This window comes from Haematobia irritans, chromosome 1 (genome assembly GCF_050003625.1).
Source record: "Haematobia irritans isolate KBUSLIRL chromosome 1, ASM5000362v1, whole genome shotgun sequence".
NCBI lineage: Eukaryota > Metazoa > Arthropoda > Insecta > Diptera > Muscidae > Haematobia > Haematobia irritans.
The window spans coordinates 37,831,292-37,858,873 of NC_134397.1; the positions used below are offsets into that span (position 1 = coordinate 37,831,292).

The 27,582-nt window shown below is 31.5% G+C and overlaps 3 protein-coding genes and 2 long non-coding RNA genes across 7 annotated transcripts; 2 read left to right on the top strand and 3 right to left on the bottom strand.

Annotated features, from left to right (window-relative positions):
• Positions 1-2,253: 2,253 nt before the first annotated feature.
• LOC142220612 (uncharacterized) lies at positions 2,254-2,754 on the bottom strand. The gene is made up of 2 exons (XR_012717896.1): positions 2,532-2,754; positions 2,254-2,463 (listed from the first exon to the last, which is right to left on the bottom strand). It is a non-coding gene; the product is annotated as an uncharacterized LOC142220612 (long non-coding RNA).
• Positions 2,755-3,195: 441 nt separating this feature from the next.
• On the top strand, positions 3,196-4,400 carry RpL27 (ribosomal protein L27). The gene is made up of 2 exons (XM_075289835.1): positions 3,196-3,301; positions 3,811-4,400. The coding sequence occupies exon 2, from the start codon at positions 3,819-3,821 to the stop codon at positions 4,224-4,226; it is 408 nt and encodes a 135-aa protein (XP_075145950.1). The 5' UTR covers positions 3,196-3,301; positions 3,811-3,818; the 3' UTR covers positions 4,227-4,400.
• Positions 4,401-8,240: 3,840 nt separating this feature from the next.
• Positions 8,241-10,066, bottom strand: LOC142238188 (isocitrate dehydrogenase [NAD] subunit gamma, mitochondrial-like). Its single transcript, XM_075309767.1, has 6 exons — positions 9,953-10,066; positions 9,820-9,897; positions 9,086-9,757; positions 8,767-8,874; positions 8,519-8,705; positions 8,241-8,463 (listed from the first exon to the last, which is right to left on the bottom strand). The coding sequence occupies exons 1-6, from the start codon at positions 10,007-10,009 to the stop codon at positions 8,390-8,392; spliced, it is 1,176 nt and encodes a 391-aa protein (XP_075165882.1). The 5' UTR covers positions 10,010-10,066; the 3' UTR covers positions 8,241-8,389.
• Positions 10,067-13,576: 3,510 nt separating this feature from the next.
• Positions 13,577-19,626, bottom strand: LOC142220614 (isocitrate dehydrogenase [NAD] subunit gamma, mitochondrial-like). 3 transcript variants are annotated; one of them, XM_075289836.1, is made up of 8 exons: positions 19,466-19,626; positions 19,286-19,363; positions 18,535-19,206; positions 18,342-18,449; positions 18,083-18,269; positions 16,992-17,067; positions 14,395-14,842; positions 13,577-14,252 (listed from the first exon to the last, which is right to left on the bottom strand). In XM_075289836.1, exons 1-7 carry the CDS (start codon positions 19,520-19,522, stop codon positions 14,812-14,814), a joined length of 1,209 nt encoding a protein of 402 aa, XP_075145951.1. In that variant the 5' UTR covers positions 19,523-19,626; the 3' UTR covers positions 13,577-14,252; positions 14,395-14,811. The 3 variants fall into 3 exon arrangements, with proteins under 3 accessions (XP_075145951.1, XP_075145953.1, XP_075145952.1); XM_075289838.1 differs by lacking the exon at positions 14,395-14,842 and having other exon boundaries at positions 19,466-19,625; XM_075289837.1 differs by lacking the exons at positions 13,577-14,252; positions 14,395-14,842 and having other exon boundaries at positions 16,988-17,067.
• A 148-nt stretch (positions 19,627-19,774) lies between these two features.
• On the top strand, positions 19,775-27,311 carry LOC142220615 (uncharacterized). The gene is made up of 2 exons (XR_012717897.1): positions 19,775-19,858; positions 26,702-27,311. It is a non-coding gene; the product is annotated as an uncharacterized LOC142220615 (long non-coding RNA).
• The last annotated feature ends 271 nt before the right edge of the window (positions 27,312-27,582 follow it).

The following is a 27,582-nucleotide window of genomic DNA, read 5'->3' on the forward strand; positions in this document are numbered from 1 at the left end:
CACAAAGGATAATAACGCCATTTCATTTGCCAATGTTGTTACATCGGGGGGAACAACCAACTTAAGCCCATAACTCAAGTTCAAGGGTAGTCCCTAAGCCAAAGTCACTGTTCCCGACTTATATTTCGTCACAAAGGGATGTTAGTGTTCTATACCAGACTCTTCGTTGACTGAAATTAATACATTGAGAAGCAATTGGCTGGTTTACTGAAGGATGTTATACTCTCCCAATGTATAAGTTCCAATAACTATTTCAGTCACGTTATGAAATTCAACCAGTGTTTTGAATTGATAAAATGCAAGAATGCCGCTAACTGAAATTTAAAAGCCACAACGAAATTAAATCGTTTCATTCCAGCCTATCGCAATCATTTTGGACAAATGATGAATACAAGAAAATTATTTTGCTATTTAAATAAAAATTATTTAATTATTTGCTATAAACATTTATTTTGGATATAACTTTGTTCAGAAAAATTTACTAATTTTATATTAAAAAGTATAAAACGTATAAGACCACCCAATTACTTATACCCCGGTATATAAAAATAAAACAAGTTCGATTATAATTTTATTATGATTTTTTATTAATTTGTACATTTATACACTAATTAAAGACCCTAGAACACAATGTTTTCTTTTCTGGATTATCAGCTTTCTTTCATTAATATTGTTATATTTAAAAATTTTTAATTATCATTTCTCATATTTAGCTTTCATGTTGTTTCCATTAAAAATTAAAATTGCATTAACATTTCTTTTGTTCAGTTCTCATTCATTTACGCCTCTTACACACAAAAAACGAGCTCGCTTAACAAATAGAAAAGGGAGCAATTACGAGGAGCGGTAAAATAATAAAAAAAAATACATTTCATTTCTTTGTAAAAAATGGGTGTTGAATGTAGAAGCACTGGGTTTACAGAGATGAGACGAAATCGTTTTTAAGCATATTTTAAAAAAGAAAACTTCATCGATTACATCTGCAGTATTATGACAATTAGCTTCTTCTACTTCTTCGTGTTCTGTGCAAACATTATGTTGCATAACATTAGTCAATTCTAAATTAGCAGGGGATGATGATAAATGGTGGCCTGGTTGTATCTCTACAATATGACGCTGATGGAATGCTATTGTTGCTGATGGCTGAAGCGATGATGGTACTGTTGTAATATGCGGAGTTTCCAACGGGCACCGGTCGCCGATTGGAAACTCCTAGAAGACATTCCTTAGGGGTAAAATTTCACCCGGCCACTTCTTCGCCAGCAAAATCCAATTTAACAACATCACCTGGTAAACATTCCTCCACATCAACTTCATTCTCTGCCGTATTTATACGGTTCAATGTCATTGTAATATCTGGACCAGACTTAAGTCCCACGGTAGCTCCTGCTAAAGCCATTGTAGTGGTGGGAACAACAACATTCGATCCAGCTGCTGGTGATACTATCGTGGATGATTGTGAAACCACCATTGCATTAGTATTGCATTTGTATTACTAACGGCAGCAACAGTCGATATTGCATTTGAAGAATTAGTAATAGTGGCTAATGTTGGAGTAGTATTTGCTGCCACCCCAATGGGACCACTCACTACTTGGGCGGTCGTTGTATTTGGTTGTTGCAATACAATATTTGCGGTCACAGCCACTGTGGTCGTGGCAGGTGTTGAGGGTGCTATGTTGGAGTTGTTCACTGTAGCTGAGGTAGTGGCTGCAATTGTGGGTGTCAGGGATGTGAGGGCAGATGCTACTGTGGCAGAAACGGCTACAGAACCAGATGCTGTTATATATGTTATATACATATAGCACTCCGTTATTTTTATTTCGTCAATCTAATTGCATTTTTAAATAACAAGGCGAACCACTTTTGTATTCTAATTTAACACAAATCATTTGAATAAATCAATTATTTCTTAATTCACATTACAAATGGCGCCATGTTTTGAAACTAACTAATCTCAACATATGGAAGGATTTAAAGCCGACCTAATTAGGGACTACCCTGCCAACATTTTTTGAATTTGGGGGCGCTTCAGAGAATCCCCACTACGTCGAAAACAGTCGTATACGATATCCAAAACTCCTCGGAAAAGCGCCGTCACTATTGAGAAGTTGTACCACGCCAAGTTACTACAAAAAAGTATCGCATGAGTGCAATTATTAGGAGCCCTTCTGGATACATTTAGAAGGACGCCGATAAGAGCCCCTTCAAACAATCAGACAAAGTGCATTTTAAGATAGTTGTAAAAGAATCATTGTGGTCAAATAAAACACGATTGTTTAGATGTTTATTAATTTTATGAAACATTTATAAATTCTCATAAATATAACATTTATGCGGCTATCACATCACATTTAACACATTTTTATGCATTAATAAGAGATTGATGTTGAGTTACAAGTTGTAAGTTAAATGTTGTAGCGTCTATCAGCCAGTACTTTTATTCCCAATGGAGGCAGCGTGTCTGGAAAAATATTTGAAAAACTATCACTTTATTCCATTTGGAAAGTCAAAAATTGTTCACCAATTTACTTTTCACAATATTAAGCGTAATAACTATGTTTTCAGCATTTTATTTTCGTTTTTATTTAAATAAAATATAACAAGCTGGTTGCGCTTGGCGTTTCACAAAAAATAAAATGGCTCTTCTAACAGTAGTGATGGCAAAATACTTTCATGTACATTTTGTACTTTTTGATATGCTTCCCCCATCACAGTTCGCGATGGTTGTGGTGACATTTACGAGTCTGTGGTAGCGATGAGGATGAAATGGAACTTTGAAATGCTGGCAGGGTATGCACTTTATGTCAGTTTTTCAACTCGAAAAAAAAACAAAGTACCACAAATGAAAAAATATTTCGGTAGTTTTTCGCATTTTTGGTTTTGTATGGGATTTCGCTTCGGAAACCGAACATAGTACCTACCTTAACACGATAAACACGTGCTGAAACTTTTCATGACATGAGATTTAGATATACGACTATTTACTCTCTTGCAAGTTTTTATTGGAAAAGTATGCAAATAGACATAATGTAGAACAAAATACGTCGTCTATTATCTGCAGACAAATAATAACGCTGTTGTTGGTCTATGCACACATCCATTCATATTTTACATAGTGCAAAGCCGACATAAATAACATACAGTATTGCTGAACACAGCCCACATTAGGTTTGCACAGTTCATAGCTATTGCATGTATAACAAAAACCAAATGAACACAGCTTTGGATAGAAACGTCAAACTAAGGTGCGAAATGTCATCCCTTTTCTCTTTCTCTATATCCGGTCAGCCATAAGACCTGTAAGTGCTGTTCGAAAAATTTTTAATATTTTATCAAACAAATCAAGTGATTCCCGTGAAAATCCATTAAAAACAAATAATTAACAAAATCACGTATATTTTAAACTATATATGTCATGTGTTATTTCGATGGAAACCCGAAAAATTCCATGGGCAAAATGAGTTTTAAATTGTTATAAATCTTTGTTGTCAGACCCCAATACAACATGAAATGTTTACTTGTCAAAATGTGAAAATTTGGGCAAATTAATGCAAAACTCGATATTAATTGAAATATTTAGGGAAATAAAATCTACAATCACTTGGATATTTGTTTGTATTTTCCAATTATTTGTTTGTCAAACGATTAATTCTAGTTTTATTTGTTTTTCCTTGCATGTTTGGATTATGGCAACCTCCTCTACAAACACCACCAACCTCTAAATTATGGCAACCTCCTCTACACCTATACTTGAATGTGGCTGCAATGACTATGTATGCTGAATGCTTTTTATGATGATCCACAAAAGCTATCAAGATGAGGAAGATTATGAAACAAAACAAAATCGTAATTGTCCTTAGTGGACGTTACGCCGGCCGTAAAGCCATCATTGTCAAGACTGTCGATGATGGTGCCCAAGACAAGCCATTCGGTCATGCTTTGGTTGCCGGTATCGACAGATATCCCCGCAAGGTTACCAAGAGCATGGGCAAGACCAAGTTGAAGAAGAAGTCCAAGATCAAGCCTTTCTTGAAGGTATTGAACTACAATCACTTGATGCCTACCCGTTACACCGCCAGCGAAATCACTTTCGATAAATTGTCGCCCAAGGACTTGAAGGATCCCGCTAAGAGGAAAGCACACCGTTTCCAAACTCGTGTCAAGTTCGAATCCTCCTACAAGGAAGGCAAGAACAAGTGGTTCTTCCAAAAGTTGCGTTTCTAAGCTACTTGGATTTTCTAGTTTGTAAAGAAAGAAAAACAACATCTGTCAAGTGATGAAAACATAATTTTGTATGTTTTTTATTTTGCTGTGAGTGGATCTGATTGGAGGAAATTGTGACGTCTTTGTTTTGACGAAAACAAATGTTGCAAAAATAAAAATTTATTAAAGAAAAAACTGCAACAGTGTTTGTGTGATCCATACAATTTAAGGATATAGAATGACAAAGTGATTTGTTTTTGAACATTTATGGACATATTTGATGACACCATCATTTTAAGAATGTGATTTTGGTCTACGTTGGACGTTGGACTTTACGGATTGTACCGCCGATTTCTAGGAAATGTAGTATATCGATGAAATACGTACTTCACTGCATACACTCGCTCTCCTATATGATACTAGGAATTTTGATTAACCCACATTTTATGAAGCTCCTTTAGTGCTACGTTAGCTAAGGAACTTGTGAACCGTGCTTTGGTCATATATGTCGCCTTGCCTATGTATTCCATACGCCAGTTACGAACTCACCTGCTGAAAATTTTTCAGTTATAGTTAACCGAAGTGAATATTTTGCAAATTGATGGCTGTTAAAGCTACAAGAAAATGGTCATAAATCAGAGTAGTTTAGGAAATACAAGTGGGGCCTTAAAGGATCTTGAATACTCGAACATAAGTAAAGAAGAAGAATCATCGAATTATTTTTTATCTTTATTATTTACTCCCATTTTACTTTAATATTAACGCTATATTTTGTCTTGTAATCTAACTTTTTGTGGCTGTGATACAAAAGCCAAAAATCGACTTTTCGTCAAAAAATTTTGTCAACATTTTATTTCTATAGAAAATTTTGTCAAAATTTTATTTCTATAGAAAATGTTGTCAAAATTTTATTTATATAGAAAATGTCAATTTTATTTCTATAGAAAATTTGGCTTAAATCTACTTTAGTACAAGTGGTCTGATTGGTCAAATTTTTGTCCAGCATGTAGACTTCTCGATTCTAAACACAAAATGTAATATACCACTTTTTGTCGGAAAAACCTATTTTACGGAACCCTAAAGTTTTCATTATCACATATTGGATTTAGTATCCATCGCACATAATCATCCTAAAAGATCCTGGGTTCGCGTTAGCCCACTTTGGACTCTGTCCATAGGAGAAGGGCTATATAAGGGGTGATACGGTCAAAATTTGGCCAATATAAACTTGACGTATTTCTTTCAATTTTGCATTTAAAAAACACCCCTCTGAACGCCCCTCATTTTGAAGGTGTGTGTGTATAGAATGTTGCTCCTATTTTGGTTTTGGAATTCACTCTTCAGTTGTCAAAATGCCGTCCAAGCAAGAAGAGCAGCGTATCAAAATTTTGCTCGCGCATCGCGAAAATCCGAGCTACTCGCACGCAAAGCTGGCAAAATCGCTAAAAGTTGCCAAATCAACCGTTACAAATGTAATTAAAGTGTTTGGGGAACGTTTGTCGACAGCCAAGAAGTCTGGATCGGGGGGAAATCGAAAACCGGAAGCCGCTGAGACGACAAAGGGAGTTGCGGTAGTTTCAAGCGAAACCCTAACCTCTCTCTCCGAGATGCCGCAAATAAGCTGGGTGTATCGTCTACAACCGTGCATCGAGCCAAAAAACGAGCCGGACTATCGACTTACAAGAAGTGACTCCAAATCGCGATGATAAACAAAATACGACGGCCAAAGCGCGATCCCGGAGGCTGTAGACGACGATGCTGACGAAGTTTGACTGCGTGGTAATGGACGACGAAACCTACGTCAAAGCCGACTACAAGCAGCTTCCGGTACAGGAGTTTTATACGGCAAAAGGAAGGGGAAAGGTAGCAGATATTTTCAAGCACATAAAACTGTCAAAGTTCGCAAAGAAATATCTGGTTTGGCAAGCCATCTGTACCTGTGGCTTGAAATGCAGCATTTTCCGGGACTGTCAACCAAGAAATTTACGTGAAAGAGTGTTTGAATAAACGTCTGCTGCCTTTCCTGAAGAAACACGGTTGTTTCGTACTGTTTTGGCCGGATTTGGCATCTTGCCATTACGGTAAAAAGGCCATGGAGTGGTACGCCGCCAACAACGTGCAGGTGGTTCCCAAGGACAAGAACCCTCCCAACACGCCAGAGCTCCGCCCAATTGAGAAATACTGGGCTATTGTCAAGCGGAACCAAAAGAAGACCAAAAAACTGCTAAGGACGAGCAGCAGTTCAAGGCAAACTGGCTTTCTGCGGCGAAGAAGGTGGACAAGGTAAGCGTAAGGCCCGGCAATTCGGATTTGGAAAAGCGAAAGCCTAACTGAATATTTTTCCTGAATTTTATACTAATTGAACTTGAAAAAGAAATTTAATTTTATTTTTTAAATAAACGATTTCACCGATTTACACGCGTTTTCCCTTGACCAAATTTTTACCGTATCACCCTTTATAAACCCCGGCCGAAGGCCGGCCACCTTTCCTCTTTGGGTTCGCGTTAGCTCACTTTGGACTCTGTACATAGGAGAAAGGCCGGATACCTGTACCCAATTTTTAAGGTAGGTATCTCGAAAACTAAAGTTTACTTAATATTTTCTGCTTAAAATGTACTATTTTTACCAAATACGCAAAAAAACGGAATTTTATTCATTTCAGATGTCGATATCTCAAAAACTAGGCTTTTCCGCCAAATTTCTTACTTTACATTTTCGATTTAAAATCAAAAAAAAATTGTTTATTTTTAACAACTTGTGCTAAAGTAGATTTGTTCCGAAAAATTTGTCAAAATTTTATTTCCTTAGAAAATTTTGTCAAAATATTTCTATAGAAAATTTTGTCAAAATTTTATTTGTATAGAAAATTTTGTCAAAAATTTTTGTATAGAAAATTTTCTCAAAATTTTGCCAAAATTTTATTTCTATAGAAAATTTTGTCAAAATTTTATTTCTATAGAAAATTTTGTCAAAATTTTATTTCTATAGAAAATTTTATTTCTATAGAAAATTTTATTTCTATAGAAAATTTTGTCAAAATTTTATTTCTATAGATAATTTTGTCAAAATTTTATTTCTATAGATAATTTTGTCAAAATTTTATTTCTATAGAAAATTTTGTCAAAATTTTATTTCTATAGAAAATTTTGTCAAAATTTTATTTCTATAGAAAATTTTGTCAAAATTTTATTTCTATAGAAAATTTTGTCAAAATTTTATTTCTATAGAACATTTTGTCAAAATTTTATTTCTATAGATAATTTTGTCAAAATTTTATTTCTATAGAAAATTTTGTCAAAATTTTATTTCTATAGAAAATTTTCTCAAAATTTTATTTCTATAGAAAATTTTCTCAAAATTTTATTTCTATAGAATATTTTCTCAAAATTTTATTTCTATAGAAAATGTTCTCAAAATTTTATTTCTATACAAAATATTGTCAAAATATTATTTCTATAGAACATTTTGTCAAAAATGTTATTTCTATAGAAAATTTGGTCAAAAATGTTATTTCTATAGAAAATTTTGTCAAAATTTTATTTCTATAGAAAATTTTGTCAAAATTGTATTTCTATAAGAAATTTTGTCAAAATTTTATTCGTTTAGAAAATTTAGTCAAAATTGTATTTCTATAGAAAATGTTATCAAAATTTTATTTCTATAGAAAATTTTGTCAAAAATGTTATTTCTATAGAAAATTTGGTCAAAAATGTTATTTCTATAGAAAATTTTGTCAAAATTTTATTTCTATAGAAAATTTTGTCAAAATTTTATTTCTATAGAAAATGTTATCAAAATTTTATTTCTATAGAAAATTTTCTCAAAATTTTATTTCTATAGATAATTTTGTCAAAATTTTATTTCGATAGAAAATTTCATCAAGATTTTATTTCTTTCAATTTTCCAAAATTTTATTTCTATAGAAAATTGTTGTTACGCATTTTTCCACTTCTATTGCTAATTTCAAAAATTGTTTAACGGACAAATTTTAGATTGTAGAGTTTTTATGGGGATTTTTTTAAATGCTCAAGATGGTTCCATTGATTCAAAAGCATAATGATTTATTTCCAAATATATCGAAATCTATTAAATGGAAAAGTACAATTTCATGAAAAATATTCAATAGATTCTGAATTCATTCTTCAGTCCACATATTATCTTCGAAGTAACATCAATATCACCAGTTAAGACCTGTTGTGAGCAAGAATATCCAAAATACTTGCAATAACATCAGTGCTGCTATTAGAACCACCTATGTCTATAGAAAAAAACACTTAACTCGATTTATAATGCCCACATCAACCGCACCATACCTGGTGTCCGAATTTTCCGATTGACTATAGTTTTATAGCTGGCCTCTTGAATAATTCGTGCATGGTTCTTGTGACCCAAGTGATTGAGTAAATCAATACTAGCATTAATCATGGGCATGGGATTGGCAATATTTTTACCAGCAATTTCCGTACCCGTATTACGTGTTCCAGGTTCAAAAATGGCATACTAAATATAAAACTAAAGGCGTTTATTTGAGTGTAATAAATATGTGTCTATATAAACCGACATTATCACCATAATTACGGCCAGAAAGGAGACCGGCTCCACCAATTAAACCACATATAACATTCGCGACAATGGTCCCATATAAATTTGGCAAACTTAGAACGTCGAACTGTAAAATAACACCATCTTTAAATTTTCTTAAAACAAAAAAGAAATAGTAAATGATTGAAACTTAAAAACGACTTGTGCTAAGAACAATTTTTATGTAGAGACTTCAAAATGCTATAACAGCAAATATATGCACGAACCAGTTGGAGGCGTATAATTTACATTTCTGGCAGTTATGTTAACTATATATCTTTGATGCCCACCTAACCCACCTGATGAGGATTCGAAACCAATTGCATGCATGTATTGTCAATAATCATATTATCATGTTGAATTTCGGTATAATCCTTGTGGACCTTTTTAGCCATATCTAAAAATAAACCATCCGACATCTTCATGATATTGGCCTTATGAATAGTGGTTACTTTCTTGCGACCATTTTGGCGAGCATATTCGAAAGAATAACGGGCAATACGTTCAGCATCTTCCCGAGTCATGACCTTCAGACTTTCTACAAGACCAGGCACTGCTTCATGTTCCAACATGGCATATTCACCATAGGTATTTTGACGTATCAATACAATATCAATGTCTTTTTGTCGTGCAGGGAGGTCAGGCAAAGATTTACAATGTATTACATTAACGAACAAATCAAGTTCATTACGAATGGCCACATTACGAGAAAGTTCACCTAATTCCAATGAATCCGTCTCTATATTACCCTTGATACCAACACCATTACGTTTGATCGAAATAATGGCATTTTCCAAATCTTCATTGCCTTTGGTAGATGGACAAATATCAAAAATTTCAAAATCTATGGGAGCACCACAAAAAATGAATATATCGCGTACATAAGCCATTAGCTCTGGACCTATGCCACCACCAGGTAGCATAGATACAATATTTCGTCCGCCATATTGAGAGCGGGGGAATAAATAATCCTAGGAAGCCCCAAAAATAATATGATAATTTATATGTATGCATGTATACAAATGACGAATACCTTGAATTTCATTTGTGCCGATGACTTGGTATGAACCACTTCTTTGGGTGTCTCAGTATCATCCAAAGTCGGATAAAACTAATATATACATATGGTTATTATTATTAATAGTAAATCTTATTACATCCCTTACTCTGCATATAACTGATTTTGGAGATTTCCATAGTCTATGAGCAATGCGATTTAACATATTTTTTTGGTTTATTGCAATTGAATTGGAATGACAGCGTTTTCCTATTATATACAATGTAACAGAAAATAATTATTTATTTGAAATTTAAATGAGTTACCCCTTGTTAAATAAACGAGTTTGCTCTATATTGAAATATTAGAGCTTGAGCCATCAGGATCAACTACAGAGAGCCATTTTCGTGAATGGGTCCGACAAGAGATGTAAGAAGTCAATCTCTTGGGGAAACCATAATTCCAAACTTCCTTCCAATCTGATAAAGCAGAAAAAAAAACTATTTCTGGTTCGAATTCTTCTTTGCTAGACCATGAATTAAAAATAATACCAGCAGACCAAATACAATTTTTAGAAAATTTTCTATAGAAATAAAACTATGAAAAAATTTTCTATAGAAATAAGATCTTCACAAAATTTTTTATAGAAATAAAATTTTGACAAAATTTTCTATAGAAATAAAATTTTGACAAAATTTTCTATAGAAATAAAATTTTGACAAAATTGTCTAGAAATGAAATTTTGACAAAATTTTCTATAGACATAAAATTTTGACAAAATTTTCTATAGACATAAAATTTTAACAAAATTTTCTATAGACATAAAATTTTAACAAAATTTTCTATAGACATAAAATTTTGACAAAATTTTCTATAGAAATAAAATTTTGACAAAATTTTCTGTAGAAATAAAATTTTGACAAAATTTTCTATAGAAATAAAATTTTGACAAAATTTTCTATAGAAATAAAATTTTGACAAAATTTTCTATAGAAATAAAATTTTGACAAAATTTTCTATAGAAATAAAATTTTGACAAAATTTTCTATAGAAATAAAATTTTGACAAAATTTTCTATAGAAATAAAATTTTGACAAAATTTTCTATAGAAATAAAATTTTGACAAAATTTTCTATAGAAATAAAATTTTGACAAAATTTTCTATAGAAATAAAATTTTGACAAAATTTTCTATAGAAATAAAATTTTGAGAAAAATTTCTATAGCAATAAAATTTTGATAAAATTTTCTATAGACATAAAATTTTGACAAAATTTTCTATAGAAATAAAATTTTGACAACATTTTCTATAGAAATAAAATTTTAACAAAATTTTCTATAGAAATAAAATTTTGACAAAATTTTCTATAGGCATAAAATTTTAACAAAATTTTCTATAGACATAAAATTTTGACAAAATTTTCTATAGAAATAAAATTTTGACAAAATTTTTTATAGAAATAAAATTTTGACAAAATTTTCTATAGACATAAAATTTTAACAAAATTTTCTATAGACATAAAATTTTGAGAAAATTTTCTATAGAAATAAAATTTTGACAAAATCTTCTATAGAAATAAAAATTTGACAAAATTTTCTATAGAAATAAAATTTTGACTAAATTCTCTATAGAAATAAAATTTTGACAAAATTTTCTATAGAAATAAAATTTTGACAAAATTTTCTGTAGAAATAAAATTTTGACAAAATTTTCTATAGAAATAAAATTTTGACAAAATTTTCTATAGAAATAAAATTTTGACAAAATTTTCTATAGAAATAAAATTTTGACAAAATTTTCTATAGAAATAAAATTTTGACAAAATTTTCTATAGAAATAAAATTTTGACAAAATTTTCTATAGAAATAAAATTTTGACAAAATTTTGACAAAATTTTCTATAGAAATAAAATTTTGACAAAATTTTCTATAGAAATAACATTTTGACAAAATTTTCTATAGAAATAAAATTTTGACAAAATTTTCTATAGAAATAAAATTTTGACAAAATTTTCTATAGAAATAAAATTTTGACAAAATTTTCTATAGAAAAAAATTTTGAGAAAATTTTCTATAGAAATAAAATTTTGAGAAAAATTTCTATAGCAATAAAATTTTGACAAAATTTTCTATAGAAATAAAATTTTGACAAAATTTCTATAGAAACAAAATGTTGACAAAATTGTCTTAGAAAATTTTGTTTATTTTGAGCGTGCTTCCTCTTTTTTCATTCGTTTTGTTTTGTTATTGTTGGTTTTGTTCTTTAATCATTGTTGTTGTTTTTGATTTCAGCTTAAAACCATGCATTGACTAATCTACAAGTGCTTAACCATCAGAGGAAAAGAAAATTTGTGTCAAAATAAAATTTTGACAAAATTTTCTGTAGAAATAAAATTATGAAAAAATTTTCTTTAGAAATAAGATTTTGACAAAATTTTTTATAGAAATAAAATTTTGACAAAATTTTCTATTAAATAAAATTTTGACTGAATTTTCTATTAAATGAAATTTTGACAAAATTTTCTATAGAAATAAAATTTTGAGAACATTTTCTATAGAATTAAAATATTCACAAAATTTTCTATAGAAATAAAATTTTGACAAAATTTTCTATAAAAATAAAATTTTGAGAACATTTTCTATAGAATTAAAATATTCACAAAATTTTCTATAGAAATAAAATTTTGACAAAATTTTCTATAGAAATAAATTTTGACAAAATTTTCTAAAGAAATAAAATTTTGACAAAATTTTCTATAGAAATAAAATTTTGAGAACATTTTCTATAGAATTAAAATATTCACAAAATTTTCTATAGAAATAAAATTTTGACAAAATTTTCTATAGAAAAAAAAATTTTGATAAAATTTTCTATAGAAAAAAATTTGACAAAATTTTCTATAGAAATAAAATCTTGAGAAAATTTTCTATAGAAATATAATTTTGATAAAATTTTCTATAGATATAAAATTTTGAGAAAATTTTCTATAGAAATATAATTTTGAGAAAATTTTCTATAGAAATAAAATTTAGGCATAAAAAGGTTAAAATGGACGATGACAAATTAATATTATTCGTGAAATTCATTTTAAGTGTAAAAAATTTACCTTCTTCTGCCTGCTTTTGATAGTTTGTTTCAATTACGTTTTTTCAATTATGCTAATCGCCAAAAAATCATACGTTGCCGATATGTTACGGCTATGTAACATTTTTAGAAGCATAACCAGGCCTCTAATAAGCTCTCCCTTTTTAGAGAAATAGTAAGTTTCCCTAAAATCGTTAATAATATATTAATAAAATGAAAAAACATAACATTTCATTCGATGAAAGACATTTTTCACTAACGACGAAAATTTGATCAAAAAGAAAAAAGCGAAGAATTAAGCACACAATGAAAACGCTGTATGTCAGTCTTAAGAGTATAAAAGTGTAACTATAAATAAAAAAATGAAATTTTTAGTTTTTTAAAATTCTTCATTCAAATGAACTTCCAAAGCACAACTTATAAAGCAATGCAAAGGATCCGAAAACGAAGTCTGACAAGCCCATGTAAAATTCATTGGAAATAATCAAATAATCAAGACCTAAATCGATCGCCACTTGACCTTCAAAGTCTACTGTTTCAACAAGCCACGTCCAAATTCCTCAAAAAGAATCTGCCATGGAGTATAAACTTGGAAGCATCCTAGGCGTGTGAAAAAGTCCTCGTTGAATAATGAAATGTCACTTTACCATTTTTTTTTTTTGCGTTGAGTACATTTCGCATCATTCTGTTAAGTCACAAAAAACAACACTTATTTTCAATGTTTTCATAATGAAATTGTTTACTTGACTATCTAACATTCATACAGTACACATTCGATAAAATATTAAATAATTTACTTTTACAAAATACATTTGGCTAAAACAAAAATAATATAGAAAATTATGAAATCATAAAATATGATAAATTAAAATAAAAAAAAATAAAATTTATATTGTAAAACAAGAGAATCAAATCTAATACATAAACGGTTTGGATATTAAAAACAGAAGATTCATAAAATATAAACAATAATATATATAATCAAGTACTTTAAAAGACATATTTTAACGCATTCTCATTAAACTTCGGCGAAAGTTTTCTAAATCCGATACAGTCAAGTAAAAATCGAATTATTGGGATTTAATATTTTGACATTATTGTCCGCTTCGTTTAAACTCTGTTTTTTTTTTGTAATGCCGGATAGAGCATCCTGTTGCCATTAGAGCCTTAAGTAAATATTCGTTTTTGTTTTGTAACATTTGTCAGTTATAAGATGAAAAATACATCTATATTATGGCGTTTGAGTGATTTTTATGTGGAATTTCATGGCAATGAATGGTTTAAAGTTGATCTGGAAAATTGTATGTTCAGCTATGAAAGAGGGTAATGGACAAATAAAACCCATAAACCCATATTTGGTCCTTTAAAAGGTGGGGAAAGAAGTTCTGTAAAGATATAGAATATGGGAAGGGAAGAAAAAACTGTGTTAAAAAAGTATTTCGGTATATGTATATGTGGTGTAGATAAGTGGTCTAGGAGATATCTAATTTCTAAATGAACATATAAACAGAAAATAATTCTTTTTACCTCCTTTTCTCTAGTTCCCAAAATGATTTCTTATCTTAGAAGTAGGTGAGGCTTAGTTTGGCTTTTGATTAGTTTTAGCATTTTGTTTTTCGAATTTTGTTTTCTGATTAAAATCCAATGGAAACATCCAAAACATTTAGACAGGAGCATGGAAAACACTTCTTTCATTTGCAAACCCACATAAGGAATACATCAGGATGAATGGTGGGTGGTGGTGGTGGTAGTACATTGCTATTTAGTTTTTATTCATTTTGTTATTGCTTGATGGTTAGATGGTGGTTTGGCATGTGTGTTAATACAGAGCATTATTTGATTTTTCTCTTTCGAATTAAACTTAAAACTAAAGTTAAACTTTACTTTGCTCTTATTAGTTTTGTTTTTTTGTTTGGTTAAATAAACACTTAAAATTATTTCACTTTAATTTTGATGGAAAAAATTTCCATGAGGCCTATAATCACCAAAACAAATAAAATACATTCAGATGTAATATAAATTCACGCGAGCACCATTTCACAAAAAACACCATTTAAATTTTGATTTGAAGGGCCAGATTCATTGATTGGATTGGATGTAAGGTAACACAATTAACCAAACCCATTGGAATGGAAAGTGTTTTGCAGGAGATATATAGATAAAAAAACAATGGGAGACAAATATGACAAACATTAATATCAAATAATTCAAAAATCTTTCGATATTCATATAATTTGGAAAATATATCTACATATATAGGCAAATATACAACAAAAAAAAAAAAAGAAGTTCAAATTCTACAAGTTTGTTACATACGTGTGGTGATTGTCATACGAGTAAAAAAGTAAAAGAAGGTAATCAAACCAAATCTTACATTAAAGTGTGCTGTGGTGGAAAATAATGTGAAGGGTGCTAAAAGGTGTGCTAATTAGGAAAAATTTAATACATATATTTCTTATATAAAATGAATGGCTCTATAAAATAATTCCCAATAAAATAATTTAGGGCCCTATAAAGGGCTAGGGTTTAAAGCGAAATAATTAAAAAAAAAAATAATATCAAATTAAAAACTAAAATTCTAGATAAAATTATATTTTTTTTCAATTTTCCGTCAGTTTTTTCTGTCTAAAATTAGGTATTAATTTCGAGTTTAGCCCCTAAAATCAAAAATAATTCTTTAAAAGTATAATAATTTGTTTTTGGCAATTTTTCATAACTTGATGGGGATCATTTAAAGCCACAATTGAAAACTTTGATTTTCTTACGAATTATTAAAGAAAATTAACCATGAAAAATGCTTATTTTACCTTAATAACGCGAAGTTAAGTTCGATTCGAAAATAAATCTTTCAAATCAGAATAAAATTGCAACTCTTTTTGGGCAAATTTTCTATATCTTCATGGAGAATGATCCAAAAATTTCTATTTTAAGCCTAGTACTAAGATCACGTTTTCGCACGAAAAACTGTTATACTCCATATAAGAAACGTTAGCGCGGAATAAATGCGAAATCTTTGTTTTGAGTATCTTCAGATACATATTTATACAACCCTGGATTTTTCGAAAAAAAAGTAGACAGGCATAATATTTCGCAGAAATAAGTTAACATCCCTGGGTTTGAGACCCTATTTACAGAGATAGATGAAGATATTCGTTTTTCGCATAAACGAACTTAGTACTAAGCATTAGCGAGAAAACGCAAACATTATTTTTCAGTTTTTTTGAAAAAAAAACAAATTACGTCCATAAATCAGTCTATTTTTCAGGAACATTTGAGGAGCTTTGTCTCTTTGTGGGATTTATTTCCTAGGGAATTATTAGATAGAACCAAAATTAGTAAATATATAAGCATGATAAAGGGTGTTAGTTACACTATTTTTTTTATCAATTTGCTAATTCATTCATACATATATTTGCAGAACTTAAATCTGATGTAGAAATAATATTTTGTAATAGCAAGTTTTGGGAAGAATAAAATAAAAAAAAACAAATACGCTCAAAAAATTTTACGAAATTAATTGATGCAAACCCTTGTCAGTAAATTACCAACATTTTAATGACCAAAAATTTACATTTTATATTTTCCTCAATTTTTTTTTTTAATTGAAAATTTTTTGACAGGGTATTTTTTGCGCGTTCGTTTAATATAATGTTAATTATAAATACTTGCAATTTTCCAATTAATTTATAATGAAATGATAGTGCAAATTTGTGTACTGCATTGAAATTAATACAAAAAAAAAACGTTTTATGTGCTTTTAATAAAGAAAAAACTGAAAACAATACTGAAATTATATTCGCAATAGTTTCTGGAAACTACATGTTTTTTTTTCTTAAACGTATATACTTAAAAACAATGAAAAAGGATTAAGTATAATAATTTAAGAAATTAACGACTTAATAAAGAAAAGTAAATATAAAAGTGTATATTACAAATGCATTTGATGTATCAAAGTTTGCTTTGTTTGTTGTAACAAAAAAATACATAAAACAAAAAGGCGCAAACGATCTATTGAAGAAAATAGAAAACTTTAAGCTTTACAAGAATGTTTTGGGAAAAACTCAACGAATATATAGAGGAGTGATCTGTTTAGAAAGAACACTTGTTTAAACGTATAGCATTACCAGTTAACACGCTTGTTTGACAGGATATCCAAAATACTTTGGACAACATCTGTGCTGGAGTTAGTTCCACCCAAATCTATAATAGAGAAAAAAGAAAAAAAAATATGCATATTGTATGAACAAAATTTTCGGATATTTAACGATTCTATAATAATATAAATGGCAGTAAAGAGTTAAAACTCTCAAACATGAGCACGCTCAAAAGATGGTTATTTTTGTGAGACGTTTGTTTTTTAATCACATTAAAATTAATTGGACACCTCACAAATGTTGAAAAAATTTAAGGGACCGTGGATGCCTCTTCTAGGAGGTTTCACTGTAGTTAGAAAACTTATTGTATATTTTATAAAAAATTAAATTTTATAAAAATAAAAATGGCCTGCTCCTGCCACTATGTTGGATTAGTTTAAGCCATTTTGTCCGGCCCATTTCAATCCATTTTGATGCTACAGATGATGAGTTTCTCTCGTATTAATAGACCCTTCTATGTTAAGAGTTTGCACATATATGTCACTTAGTCAATTCGTGAACTCACAAAATGATCATGTTTACCTAATCGCATCCACGCACAAGAATGTGAGTCCACTCCTCAAAGTATAGGAGTAAAATTATGAAGCTGCACGTTAACATAAAATTAGCCAGATGTAAATATTTCCTTGTGGACCGTTTAGGAAACGCAGTTGGCTACAAAAATGTCCCTTTCGATGAAGATTTACATTCGTAAAGAGAAAAAGGCAAAACAAATGTCCTATTCAGCAAAAATTGATTAATTAATAGATTGTAGGGATGGCAGCCCTTTCCCATTCAAACTCAATTAAAACTGTACAGTCCATTGTGATAAAAAATGGTACCTCAGTAATTTTCATCACATACGCATTTTGTCACAAGATGTGCAATAACAATAGAACCCAGTCACCTATAATGATTCCAGTAGTGATATGTGGAAATCACAAGTATTTGGGGAGAGGAACTATTTCAATTTAACTTAAGTAGGGATTGTGATTTCCTCGTGTAAACCAATAAAGATAATTCCTACCGATATGCTACAAAACATATTGTCAATTGGTTTAAATTAAATCTCCAGCACTTACCTGGAGTCCTAATTCCTCTATCAACAATGGTCTCGTAACTGGCTTCCTGAATAACACGAGCATGATCTTTGTGACCCAAATGATTCAACATATCGATACTGGCATTAATCATGGCAAGGGGGTTGGCAATATTTTTACCAGCAATAGCAGTACCAGTGTTACGAGTACCAGGTTCAAAGATGGCATACTACAAAATATGAATAAAATCATTGATAAATTGTTTGTTTTTTTTTTTGTTTAAGTATATAGAAAAACCCACATGATCTCCATAATTTCGGCCAGATAATAGACCAGCTCCACCAATCAATCCACAGATAACGTTCGATACAATAGTACCATACAAATTGGTCATGTTCATAACATCAAACTAAAATGAATCGAAATTTTAAATTAAAAAAAGAGTAATACAAATAAAAATTAACTTCTTAATTTTATTGAAACCTTTCACTTACTTGATGAGGATTGGAAACCAACTGCATGCAAGTATTGTCAATGATCATGTTGTCGTGTTGCAATTCTGGATATTCTTTGTGCACCTTCTTAGCCACTTCCAAGAATAAACCATCAGACAACTTCATTATATTGGCCTTGTGGATTGTTGTAACCTTCTTGCGGCCATTCTGGCGAGCAAATTCAAAAGCATAGCGGGCAACGCGTTCAGCATTTTCAACTGTTACGACTTTCATGCTCTCTACTACACCACGCACTGATTCATGTTCCAACATGGCATATTCACCATCCGTATTTTGACGAATCAGAACAATATCAACATCCTTATGATGAGCGGGAATTCCGGGTAGAGATTTACAATGGACGACATTGACAAACAAATCGAGTTCATTGCGAATAGCTACGTTGCGGGAGATTTCAGTCAAGGTTTGTGATTTGGTCTCAATATTGCCCTTAATTGCAACACCATTACGTTTAATAGATGTAATAGCGTATTCCAAATCATCGTTACCCTCAGTAGATGGATCAATATCAATTACTTCGAAGTCGATGGGAGCACCACAGTAAGCAAAGATTTCCCGCACGTAACCCATGAGTTCTGGACCAATTCCACCTCCTGGCAGCATAGTCACAGCATGTCGTCCACCATATTGAGCACTTGGAATATCTGTCACCTGTTCGTTATAATACGGAAACACGATATAACCTCAATTTTAGAGGAGAAAAGGACGTTCATAATAATAAATGACATACCGTGACCTTCTTCTGCAAGGAAGACTTTGTGTGGGCAACGTCTTCGGTTTTCTCTTTGGTTACCAACATAGGATAGCTCTAAAATTAAACAAAATAAATATGGCATACATATATTTCTCTAATTATGTAATTTTTGTTTCCAGAGAAATTCATAGGGATAAGATAAACTAGTGAACTTACACGACATAGGAAGGGTGTTTGGGCCTTCATTAACCTTTGTGCTAAACGTACTGCCATTTTGATATAATCCTTGTTTAATTTAATTTATTTTAAGAAAATCGTACGTTTTAACAGCTGAATGCCGATTGATATTCTACATTGACAATGTAAGGCGTTGCCAATCGATTTTTTTCATAGATTGGCAATGCACATATATTCTTCTTCTTCTTTATGGACATTCGTGAACGTCAAATTATAGACCAATTAAAATAGAGACATACCTTGACAATTCACCATGGTTTTGTTTATTGGCAGTGTGCAGTCATTTCACTCAATTGCGCAGTCAAGTGACTCAATTACTTTTTGGAAAATAAGAATTAGAATACAAACCAGTCAATTTGCATTACAAAAAAGGTTTGGATGTATAGAATTTTATATGCTTTTACAATATTTGGTGTTTCGTCAAGAGAACAAAGGAAAGGAAACAAAAATAAAGCCAGATTAAAAAATCAATTGGAGACCAAAAAGAGCCCTCTACGGTGTGCAACAGTGATGCCAGGAAGTTTTTTGAAAATTCCCTACGCGGCTCCTAAAAATTCCCTTTTTTCCCTACGCCCAAAAATTTTTTTCCCTACATTTTCCCTACGGTACTAAATTCAAACAAATTTGGCAAGAAAATGACAAATATTTTATATTGAATTCAATTTCTTTAAAATTAATAGTCCGGGATTATATCCTTCAATAAAGGGACCAAATGTTCAATTATATGAATATTGACATTTTTATTCGGATTTCGAACATTGCAACATCATTGCTCATTTTTAACACTACCAATATTTTTCTTGTGGACTTTAATGGCCGCGTGTTTCTTCAGGTCTGATTTAGGGATGCCAGACGTGCTCTTTTAAAGAGCACATGTGCTCTTTTTTTAAAAAATGTGCTCTTAAAACAAGACAGGCCAAAAGAGCACGCAAAAGTGCTCTTTTTTGCATCACAACAAATATTAATCAAACGCGATTCAATAAATGGTAAAAGTAAACTGAACATACGTAAATGTCACACTAATAGATTTTCCTAGCCGTTATTTTCTAATTAAATAGTATTTTACTTTGTATATCTGAGTCGTATAAGATGTTGCTTCTTCACTTTGTATTCTGTTCTAAATGTAAACAAACTTCTTCAATAACGTTTTTCACAAAAACACCAAAACATGACATACAAAGTATTGTAAGAAAATTAGCTTGAGTTGAAAGTGGGTTATTTTATGTTTATGGTATGAACTTTTTGCTATGTTTAAATGAATTATATTTCAATAAATTGGAATTAAATGTTTTTCTTTTATTTGAAAAAGTGTGCTCTATTCTTTTCGTATGTGCTCTTTTTATAAGCTGAATGTGCTCTTTTTGCCTCTTCAAAATCTGGCATCCCTAGTCTGATTTCTACAATTTACGAACTTTCCACAAGCAATGCATTGGTATTTAAAATCGTCTTTTTCGACCGCTAGAAAAAGACGCTTTAATTCAACAATGAGCCAATTTGGTCAAAATTATAAATTTTGTTGGAATGGTTTTATTTTCTTCAGTAGACATTTTTCTAAAACATTAAAACCTGTTGTGAACGTAACAGTTGTAAAACAGTTTTTGAAGATATTTTGGAATAAAAATCCTACATTTACTATTTTTATGTTAGCCTGACACCAATGCAGGCCGGCTTAATGTCCCAGTCATTTAAACTAAATATTATTACAATACTTATTCGAGCTTATTGGACAAGTTCTTTTCAGTAATAGTACTAATACCCTTAATCTTCTTGTTCAATAGGCTCGAATAAGTATTGTAATAATATTTAATCCTACATTTATGTAAACGAATCCGCGTATGCACTGCAAGTGATCTTTGTATTAGAAAATATTGAGAGACACCAAGTTGAGGAAGCCATCACCTGTTTATGAACCTTAATGGAAGCGTTCCTGCAAATGAAATCTATTTACGCATTTGTAATTAAATACCAATGCAAAAGATCTTTTAACGTTACCGCTGAACTTTTCTGGAATATTAAGGAAAAGTACTCTTCTTGTTGCAAAATGTAGTAAACTCTTTAAATTGGAAAAATTCCCTACATTTGTAGAAAAAATGAAAAATCTGTCCTTTTTTCCCTACAGATGTAATTTTAGGAAAAAATCCCTACAAAAAAGGATTTTTCCCTACGCATGGCATCACTGGTGTGCAGACAAACTACAGCGCTGTGAATTCACTTGAGATGTCTATACCTTTCTTGGTCTATTTTAAGATGTCTATACCTTCCTTGGTCTATGGTATACATTGGAAATATATGACAAAAACATTGGATATCAAAAAAAAAAAAAAGCGTTGAAATTGTTTTATAAGAAAATTAATTATTATGTTTTTGATTTTCCTGTTAGAAATATGTATGTATATACAAATACATTTTAGCAGTTAATAAAATACATTCAAACTCAATAGGTTATGAGCCCAGTCTCGTAAAAGAAAATTTTTAGCTTTTTGACAGAAAATTTTTCAAACCAATTCAAGAATATGGAGTTCGCGATTATCAATAGTTTCTACCGAAAACCTCTACATGATTCAGTTTGATGTATCTACGGCATTTCTCTATGGGGAATAAGAAGAAACTATTTATATGAAATAACCTGAAAGCTTTGAAGGGTAGTGAAAAGGTGTGCCAACTGAAGAGAAGCCTTTACGGATTCAAACAAGCGCCAAGATGTTGGAATAGAAGAATGGGAAAATATTTAGAGAAAGAACTTCACCTAAAGCCATGTTCTGCAGATCCGTGCTTATACAAAAGGGAACAAAATGGAAATAAATTGTTACTTGCCCTATATGTCGACGACGGATTAGTTGCCGCCACAGACAAAGAACAGTTAAACGAATTCATAGAGAATTTAAAGAAAGAATTCAAAATAGTAACAAAAGAAGCTTTAGCTTTAGATTACTGGCTGACCTGGAAAACGTTAACTTAAGCAGTTTGTTAATGTTTTTGGAGCAATCTGGTTGGTTCCACAAAAGTAAATAATAGAGAAGGTTCAGTGGTTAAGACTAGAAGTGTCCATATGTAATAGGTACTTTTAGTTAAATGTGGTATCACAATGGACTGAATAGTCTATGTGAGCCTGAAATTTAATCGGGCTGCCACTTTAACCTAACCTAACCTAACCTAACAAAAGAAGCTAATTACTCTCTCGGCTTAGAAATTGAAAGAACACAAGATGTTATCAAAATAAATGAATCATCCTATGCAAATCGAATTTTACAAAAGTTAAATTTTGCAGAATGTAAGGCTGTTCTACGCCTATGGAGAAATCGAAAGACAGTTCTAAAGCAAAAAATCCTGTAACCGATTTTCCATACAGACTGTGGGAGCCTTAATGTATCTACCCTGCCAACATTTTTTGAATTTGGGGGCGCTTCTGAGAATCCCCACTACGTCGAAAACAGTCGTATACGAAATCCAAAACTCCTCGGAAAAGCGCCGTCACTATTGAGAAGTTGTACCACGTCAAGTTACTACAAAAGAGTATCGCATGAGTGCAATTATTAGGAACTTCTGGATACATTTAGAAGGACGCCAATAAGAGCCCCTTCAAACAATCAGACAAAGTGCATTTTAAGATAGTTGTAGAAGAATCATTGTGGTCAAGTAAAACACGATTGTTTAGGTGTTTATTAATTTTATGAAACATTTATAAATTCTCATAAATATAACATTTATACGACTACCACATCACATTTGACACATTTTTATGCATTAATAAGAGATTGATGTTGAGTTACAAGTTGTAAGTTACATGTTGTAGCGTCTATCAGCCAGTACTTTTATTCCCAATGCAGGCAGCGTGTCTGGAAAAATATTTGAAAAACGATCACTTTATTCCATTTGGAAAGTCAAAAATTGTTCACCAATTTACTTTTCACAATTTTAAGCGTAATAACTATGTTTTCAGCACTTTATTTTCGTTTTCATTGAAATAAATTATAATAAGCCAGTTGCGCTTGGTGTTTCACAAAATATAAAATGGCTCTTGTAACAATAGTGATGGCAAGATACTTTCATGCGAATAATGATGGCAAAATACTATCACAGTTGGCGATTGTTACAGTGTCACTTACGAGTCTGTGGTAGCGATGAGGATGAAATGGAACATTGAAATGCTGGCAGGGTAATGGTTGGAACAAGACCTGACCTAGCCTACAGTGGTGGCTATTTATCAAGACATCTGGAAAATCCAACTCAAGAAGATGTTAGTAAGTTAAAAAAGGGTACTTAGATATATTTCTGGAACAAAAAACCATGGTATTACTTACGAAAGAAAAGGACAAAATGTATTGAAATGTTATAATGATGCAGACTTTGGAGGGTGTACGGAGACAGGAAGGTCTACTTCGGGTGTTGTATCAGTCTATGCTGGTGGAGCCATTTCTTGGTTCAGCCAGAGGCAAAGAATAGTATCAACATCTACTACAGAAGCGGAAATTATAGCTGCAAATGAAGCGGGCAAAGAATTAATTTGACTTTGACAATTGTTTAAAGAAATAACAAATTTAGAAGATACACCTGTATTATATATTGACAATAACGCTGCATTAGGTTAGGTTAAAGTGGCAGCCCGATTAAGATTCAGGCTCACTTAGACTATTAAGTCCATTGTGATACCATATTAACTAAAAGTACCTATTACATATGGGCACTTCTTGTTTTAACCGCTGAACCTTCTCGATTATTTTCTTCTGTTGAACCAACCAAATTGTTCCAAAAACATTAGCAGACTGCTTAAGTTAACGTTTTCCAGGTCCGCCAGTAATCTGAAACTATATGCCCATAAAATTTGCTTACGCCTTACATAAAATGCAGGACACTCACACAAGAGGTGTTTTATTGATTACTTTTCCTCCGCATCATGACAGCTCATACAATAATCATTATACTTCGCACCAATAGTTTTTGCAAAATCGCCTATCAGGCAGCGACCCGTTATAGCAGATATCAGGAGTGATATCTGGCGTCTCGAGAACACTAGCATATCTTGTGTGCGGTTTAAGTTTAAATAGGGCCATATTTTCTTGGTGTCGTTACAACCCTTGCAATTCTCCCATCGAACATTTGCCGTCATGACAGCCTTCTCACGCAGTAGCCAGAGGCATACCAACAGATTCTAGTTCCCCTGGAATATGTAAGGTAGTTCCAAGCCTTGCTAGCTTATCTGCTTCGCAGTTTCCCGGTATGTTCCTATGGCCAGGCACCCATATTAGGTGAATATTGTACTGCTCAGCCATCTCAGAGATTTGCGGCAGTCGATGGCCGTTTTCGAGTTGAGGAACATAGAGTCCAAGGATTTTATTATTGCAGGTTGACTGTCCGTAACTTTTTCCGACCACAGCGATAACTCGCGCAACCGAACAGCAGTTGTTGCAGCTGACTGTTTGGCCAAAATGTCTAACGGCAATAGATGCAGTATGACATTAAGGGAATTTTTCCTGTCTTGCTGAATGCACCTGGGATACACAAGCACGCCATACGCTGAACTTGGTCTAAACTTGTCGGCTGGTGAAGTGTCGGCCACCAGACTACAACACGCTGCATTACGCTTAGCTCAAAATCCAGATAATACCAAAGAACCAAACACATTTCTATCAAGCTATCAGAGAAAAAATTTCTGAAGGAAAAATTCAAGTATCTAAAATATCTATGGAAATGCAAATTGCAGATATGATGACAAAGGCGTTGCCGAAGGTTCTCTTTGTAAAGAAATCAATTTGTTTTAACTTATAAAACAAGGGGAAGTGTTGAAATTGTTTTTTAAGAAAATTAATTATTATGTTTTTGATTTTCCTGTTAGAAATATGTACATATGCATATACAAATACATTTTTTCAGTTAATAAAATACATTCAAACTCAATAGAATGGAGTATCGGTCGATGTATACGTGCGATTTTCACAAATTTGGATTTATTACCCACACCAATTGAGCGATTTCATCTTTTTTAATATTAGTACGTGCAAAATCAGCTATAGCTCCTAATATCAGACATTTCCGTTCAGATTGCGATAAAACTCCCATAATGTTCTTAAATATGGAAATGCGGGTTATCTCCCAAACATATACCAATGATACCCAACAAATGCTTATTTTTACAGTAGTGGTGGTTTTTACACTGAAAAAACAGTGAACCCACCAAGAAGAAAACTTTCTTTAATTTTAGAAAATTTTAACTAAACAGTATTACAAACGTTGACATTACGCCGATGTCATAAAAATAAGTAAATATTTTTCGACAAATTCAAGAAAATTTATGGGATATAATTAATTTTTTTCACTTATTAAAGAAATTTTCTTTTGTAGTTTGAAGGAAAAAATGGTAGGAGCATTTTTGGTAAAATTTACAAATTTAAAGAAATACTGAACACGATTTAGTTAATCTTTATGCTTCATTTGTGTATATTTTCCCCCGGTTTAGTTAATTTAACTAACGTACACAAAAAATTATTAGAGTAAAGGAAACTTTCTCCAAACATAATAATTCCATGAACTAAAATAAAGCTCAATTGGCTTTAGTGAAATAGAGAGTTCACTTTTTTTTTTTTTTGAGTGTAGGTATGATATAGTCGGCCCGCCCGACTTTCTACTTTCCTCACTTGTTTTTATATTCAAAATAAAAGATAACCAAAAAATAGCATAACCAACTAAAAATCCATAAAGGCCGGTACTCTGTTCGGTTTTCGCGTTGAAACTCCATACAAAACCAAAAAATGCGAAAAATTTGCGAAATTTTTTCCATTTGTGATACTTTGTTTTTTCGTGTTGAAAAACAGACGTTTATAGCACGGCGCCATTTGCAATGTGAATTAAGAAATAATTTATTTATTAAAAACTATTTGTGCGGGTTTATAAATCAAACACGGACCATATTTTTGTTCCGAAACTATACAAAGGATCAAAGGAATAGCAGATCAATTGCCCAAGGAAAAATAAAATGTTATTTTGTAAAAACAAGCAACACCACCAACTTAATCCAATATCGCTCCCTGTAAAATAGCGCTCCAAGCTACCTAAAAAAACGCCGCTTTCTATGTGCGAAATAATGGTTTCCATAAAAATTTTTCGCAAGAATGAACATAGTACCGGCCTTAACACATTAAGAGTACACGAATGTTTTACACAAAAATCTGTTTAAAAAATGTATTGCCTAGATTTATTTAATGCAAATCCCATTTTCAGAAAAACCAATGGTGTTAGAGGAGGCAGAAAAAGAAAACAAAAGTTTTGAAATCGTCGAAAAAGAAAACCAATGTTACTGTTCGTGCCACAAGAGGGAACAGAATGTCTGAACTAGTGGGAGCCACCGTGGTGCAATGGTTAGCATGCCCGCCTTGCATACACAAGGTCGTGGGTTCGATTCCTGCTACGACCGAACACCAAAAAGTTTTTCAGCAGTGGATTATCCCACCTCAGTAATGCTGGTGACATTTCTGAGGGTTTCAAAGCTTCTCTAAGTGGTTTCACTGGAATGTGGAACGCCGTTCGGACTCGGCTATAAAAAGGAGGTCCCTTGTCATTGAGCTTAACATGGAATCGGGCAGCACTCAGTGATAAGAGAGAAGTTCACCACTGTGGTATCACAATGGACTGAATAGTCTAAGTGAGCTTGATACATCGGGCTGCCACATAACCTAACCTAACCTAACCTAGTGGGAGAACTCAAGTATTCACAACCAGAATACCCATATGAGATCTGTTAAAAATAAATAACTAAATGATTTAAAAAAAATAATGTTTGAATTTATACAAAATTTATAGAAAGGAATACAATCGAAAAAAAAAAATATTATATTTAAGATATTTTGTTAGTATTTCTATATATTTACCTATGTTATTAAAATTTATTGTTTAGCATTTAATTGTTTTAGTTTTTTGTCGTTTTTTTTAGAGCATCTTGTAGAGCTAAATCGGCTGACAACCACATAGTATATTTTAAAAGCAATGTCCTCAGCATATATAGTATATGTTGCTTCCTATGTTCTAGACATTCACTTTCGCTAAACCGGTCATACCGCATACTTAATATTTGAAAAATAACATTGAAAAGTTGTTTTTTATAC